Source organism: Neophocaena asiaeorientalis, unplaced genomic scaffold, assembly GCF_003031525.2.
Source record: "Neophocaena asiaeorientalis asiaeorientalis breed wild unplaced genomic scaffold, Neophocaena_asiaeorientalis_V1.1 scaffold137, whole genome shotgun sequence".
Taxonomy (NCBI): domain Eukaryota; kingdom Metazoa; phylum Chordata; class Mammalia; order Artiodactyla; family Phocoenidae; genus Neophocaena; species Neophocaena asiaeorientalis.
The window spans coordinates 690,459-695,152 of NW_020171804.1; the positions used below are offsets into that span (position 1 = coordinate 690,459).

General features: G+C 59.1%; 1 protein-coding gene across 4 annotated transcripts in view; it reads left to right on the forward strand.

Moving 5' to 3' along the window:
• Positions 1 to 4,694, forward strand: part of CCM2 (CCM2 scaffold protein) — a 57,144-nt gene that overhangs the window by 18,832 nt on the left and 33,618 nt on the right. For 3 of the 4 annotated variants that reach the window (XM_024744333.1, XM_024744166.1, XM_024744247.1), the window contains one exon: positions 3,878 to 4,051. The exons of the other annotated variant lie outside the window; for it this stretch is intronic. In XM_024744333.1, the coding sequence (XP_024600101.1) occupies positions 3,878 to 4,051 (174 nt within the window). The remainder of the gene's footprint in view (positions 1 to 3,877; positions 4,052 to 4,694) is intronic. 4 annotated transcript variants of the gene reach the window in all.

Genomic DNA, 4,694 nt, shown 5'->3' on the forward strand with positions numbered 1-4,694 from the left:
TTTTTGGTACGCGGGCCTCTCACTGTTGTGGCCTCTCCCGTTGCGGAGCACAGGCTCCGGACGCGCAGGCTCAGCATCCATGGCTCACGGGCCCAGCCACTCCGCGGCATGTGGGATGTGGGATCTTCCCGGACCAGGGCACGAACCCCTGTCCCCTGCATCGGCAGGCGGACTCTCAACCACTGCGCCACCAGGGAAGCCCCGGCAGGTATATTCTTAACCCCACTGCGCCACCAGGGAAGTCCCAGAATATTCTTAATTGTTCTCAGTTTATTTTTTTCAAGCAGAACTTTCTTTTACATTTTCATGTTTAAAAGCAACATAGGCTCCAAAATCCTGAGGGGCCCTCTTGTTCATTGTGTTTCTGGAGAAGCTGAGGGGCCCCCACTGTGCCTGCCATCCCCCAGCTCCCAGCCGTGTCTACTTTCCAGCTCCTGCAGCGGGAGCGGGGCGCGCACCTCCTGTGTCACACGCCTGCTGTCCTCGGGTGGGGCAGCCGCCCCCGTTCTGTGCTGAAACAGGGTGAGGCGGCAGAGGAAAGCTGCAGGTTTGCTGGGTGCATTTCTTTACATAATGGTTTCAATATTCCACTTTCTAGGGAGGCTCATCCACCGGTTGAACGTATTTGGGATGTTAAAAAAAAAAAGCACATGTTGCCTGGGGTATGCAACACTGAGGACTGAGTTAGGAAAGCTGTGTCTGATTCCAAATCAGTCATGCCAAGTTCATGCTTGGCCAGGTGGCCTTGTGTGCAGCCTGGGTTCCGGGGCGGCTCCCCTCGCCTCCGCCAGCCTGTGAGCAGTGGAGGGCAGGCGCCATTATTCGTCACGGGGCCTCACGGGGCCGTGCCTCGTTGCCAGGGTAGCTCCTTTAAAAGCAGGGCATTTGGGCCCTAAAGTACACCTTCGAGGCACCTGGCTGGCAGTTCTCATCATGGATTCAGTCCCTGTTCATCTGCTTTGGGCTTATCTCCCCCCGCTTGACGGTGACCACCTTGAGGGTGGGAATTCCGTCTCACCCCTCCACGGGGCCTTCCTGATGCTGGCTGGCACAGGCATCAGACACATTACTGCTCCCCTGTACGGTGCTGGCTCCCAAGAGGTAAAGGCAGCAGAAGACGGAGTGGGGCTCAGCGTAGGGAAAGCTGATCCTGGAGCAGTAGGAGGCGTCTGCAGTGGGCGTCCTGGTTTCCTTGGCCTGCAGGGGCCAGACAGATGAGGCGTATGGGCTGGCAGAGGGTCTCTCCTTAAGGTGGGTTGCAGGACTCGGGCTCTGGGTCCTTGCCACACAGACTGATTCTGTGTGCGGACTGTGACTTCATGACCCGTCCCTCAACATTAAAATAACAGCATGGTTTGCATGTGGCCTGTGGACCTGGCGATTTAGCACGGGCTTCTTGGTAAGAGGCTGACCTTGGCAAACCCCTCGTCTCAGAACTGGTTTCCTGTTGCTTCCAGGTGTAGAGGAGTAGCGAGGTAGGGCAGCAAACAGGTCGAGCTGAGCTGTTCTCGTGCGCCATCAGGCTCAGAATCAACCGTGGGCTGTGCCCGTGCTGGTTATGATTTGGGAGAGTGAACTCTGTGAGGTTACCAGGTAGAAATGGTGTAGGGACAGATGTTTACTCCGGCCACTTCGGGATATAGGTCATCTGTGTAACATTGTGCCGCGTGCCTCGGTACTTCCACAGCCCTAGGGCAGTGCCTTGCGCATCACAGGAGCTGGGAGGCTCTCAGTGCGGATAAACTGTCAAGCAGAACAGGATCGAAGAGTCATGTGTGTGCCGTTGATCGCCTCGGATGCCAGCCAGAGTGGCAGTCACGGTTCAGGGCCTGGCCTGACCTGCCCGCAGTCAGGCTGGTGAAACGTGATGTTTACATTACTCAGCTCTCAGTGTCGCTTGCTTTCAGTGTAAACTTTACCATCGGTGCTTGTCTGGCAAATTGTGGGTGACGGTGTCCCACCGTTTCCACGTGAGCCCTACATCGCGGTCACCTGGTCCAGACCCCGTCCTCCCGGATTTCACCTGAAGTGCCTCACCCTCTCTTCCACTCGCCGAATTTGTGCTGGGGCTGACAACTCCTGTGGGATCGAGGAGAAAGAAGCCTGAGCGGGCCCCGGGGGCGGGCTGTCTGAGGGCTGGGATCCGCCGTCTCCGGCTCCTCCGAGGAGCCCCCTCGCTCCTCTGCAGTTCGTCTGAGACTGTGGAGGTGATGCTCTCCTTATGACGATGGGATTGACTCTCTTGTCTCCCTTAACCTTCGTGCTTTTATCTTGTCTCCGCTTAAGTGTAAGCAGTTGTAGGCAGGAGCTGTACTCACCCTTTAAAAACGAAATCTTACGATTTCACACGCGGACAAGGGCAGAGAGGAGTAAATGAAGCCGCACACGGGCACGCTTCCCCCAGCCCCCCACGCAGCACGAAGCACTGGGGGGCTGCACTGGGGTGGGCAGTGGGAACTCGGTGGGTTTCCAGGGCGATGAGGGGCGCTCCAGTATTAGTTGCGGTGGATCAGTGGGGTAAAAGGCAGCTGTCCAAGGGCCAGGTGCTCAGGGGTAAGGAGTGCAAGCCAAGGAGCAGAGGAGGAAAGCCGGGCTCTGGCTATAGAAGGAGCAGGAAGGATGCTGGGGTCCCCTTGGCTGAGGGCGTGTTTTGGGTGGGGCGGGTCCTGCAGGACCTCCTGGAGACCCCCGAGGCCTCACCTGCCTTTGTGAGGGAGTTAGGGCCCCTCTCCATCCTCCATCTGTGAGATTGACAGGCTGCCGAGGCGCCTCACAGGCATTGTTTTGGGTGGCATATGGCATGTGGCTGAATTTCCCTCCCCCTTGCAGAGGAGGAGCAGGAACGAGAGCTTTTGGCACATGTTTGATGACATAGGTATTTATTTCTTGTAAGTGTTGGTCAGAGCTAGGCCTGCCCTAGGTCCCGGCCGCTGTCTGGTGTTGGGTCCTGCCCAGGCAGGCGAGCTGCAGAATCGCAGACAAGACAATGGAAGGTGACTTCTCGGTCTGGTGTGGGTCACCACCTTTGGGTTTCGCTGCTGTGTTCGGTGATGTTTCCCTGCCGAGGCTGCACATTGGCGTCTTGTGTTCTCTGGTTTTACGTTCCTTTGCGTGACTGGAAGCGGTCACCTTTGGCCTCTGCGTGCAGGTGCCCAGTGCCCATGCCTGACTCTCTGAACATCTGTGCCCGTGGAGGGCCTGGAGGGCTCTTACAGAGCTGCAGGGAGGGAATCCTGGGCCTTTTCCTGGGGCCCGCAGGCGAGGTTGACTATTCTCCCCGCTGTCCCTGGCTCTCCCTCTGCAGGTCTACTTTGATCGCAGGGTTGGCCTCCAGGCCCCTCTAGACACTGACCATGGGGTGAGGTCACCCAGGTGCTGGTCAGCGCCCTGAGCCCCCGAGGCCCCGGCGGAGGGAGGGGAAAGCAGAGCGCGTGCTGCGTTCCTACGGGAGAGGGAAGAGGCGGGCCTCATGGCTGTTGAGCTGAGTTTCCTGTTGATGCCACAGCCCTGACCACAGCTCCCCGCCTTCTCCGAGGACCCTGCAGTGAAGTGACCCAGTGGAGCCGGGAGGTCACTTCAGAGCAATGCTGCATTTTTGTCTTCTGAGGGAATCTCCCCCTTCCTGCCCCTTCTCACCTCCTGAGTTTACTCACCTTGAGAATTGGCCCTTGACCTTGTAAGTGTCCATGAGCAGGTGAGGGACCAGCCCCTCGGTGCCCGAGGCGGCACTGGGCCCGGCCCACCCTGGCTGGCAGTAGCCGGCCCGTCTGCACGGGGACCGTGGTGGTGCTTCTGGCCGCTTCCGCTTGTTAGCCATGGGTACAGCGCAAAGCCTTTGTGAATAATGAACTCCAATCATTGCCGTTTCTGCCTGCAGCCTGGAATTGTGTCGCCGTTTAAACGAGTATTCCTAAAAGGTGAAAAGAGTAGAGATAAGAAAGCCCATGAGAAGGTGACAGAGAGGCGCCCTCTGCACACTGTGGTGCTGTCCCTGCCTGAGCGCGTTGAGCCCGACAGACTGCTGAGCGACTACATCGAGAAGGAGGTGAAGGTAAGTCCGCGGCCGCAGGGCCCGCCTGCCCGCCGCCAGCAGAGGCCCCCGAGGCACCAAATGCTGCGCTTCTGGGACGCGTCCCCACTCACACCTCGGGTGCCTCCCACCCGGCGGTGCCCCTGCGGTGGTGTGTCTGACAGCTGGGTGCCCAAACCCCAGGTCTCTGTCTTCCGGCCCCATTTCTGGCTTTCTCTCCAGTAGCAAGCTGCCTCCTTTCTCGTAAAGGTTGGCCGTGTGTTTCGGTTCCTTGGTCAAGGCCGAGAGCTATTCCGTGTGCCATTGTCACAGCCCAGGACACGGGCTCCTGAAGCCTGTCAAAGCCCGCGCCCACTGGTGGGTAAACGTGACGCACACTAGTGTCCTGTCAGGGCTTCCCCTAAGCACTGCGTGAAAAGAAATGAGAGAGAAATCAGAGAGAATGGGAGAGGGGACCGCGGCGGTGAGAGAGGCCCGTGAACTTGCAGAGGGAGCTGACGAAGGTGGGGTGAGCCCACAGAGCTGGACCTGCGTCCCTCAGAGGACGCGGAGCTGTCCAGCTGGACCCGGGGGCTTGGGGCGCGTGGAGGACGGTGTGGGCTTGGGGGAGGGGTTTGCTCTCAGCTGCCACAGGGGGGGGGGGGGGGGGGGCCCCCTGGGAGGG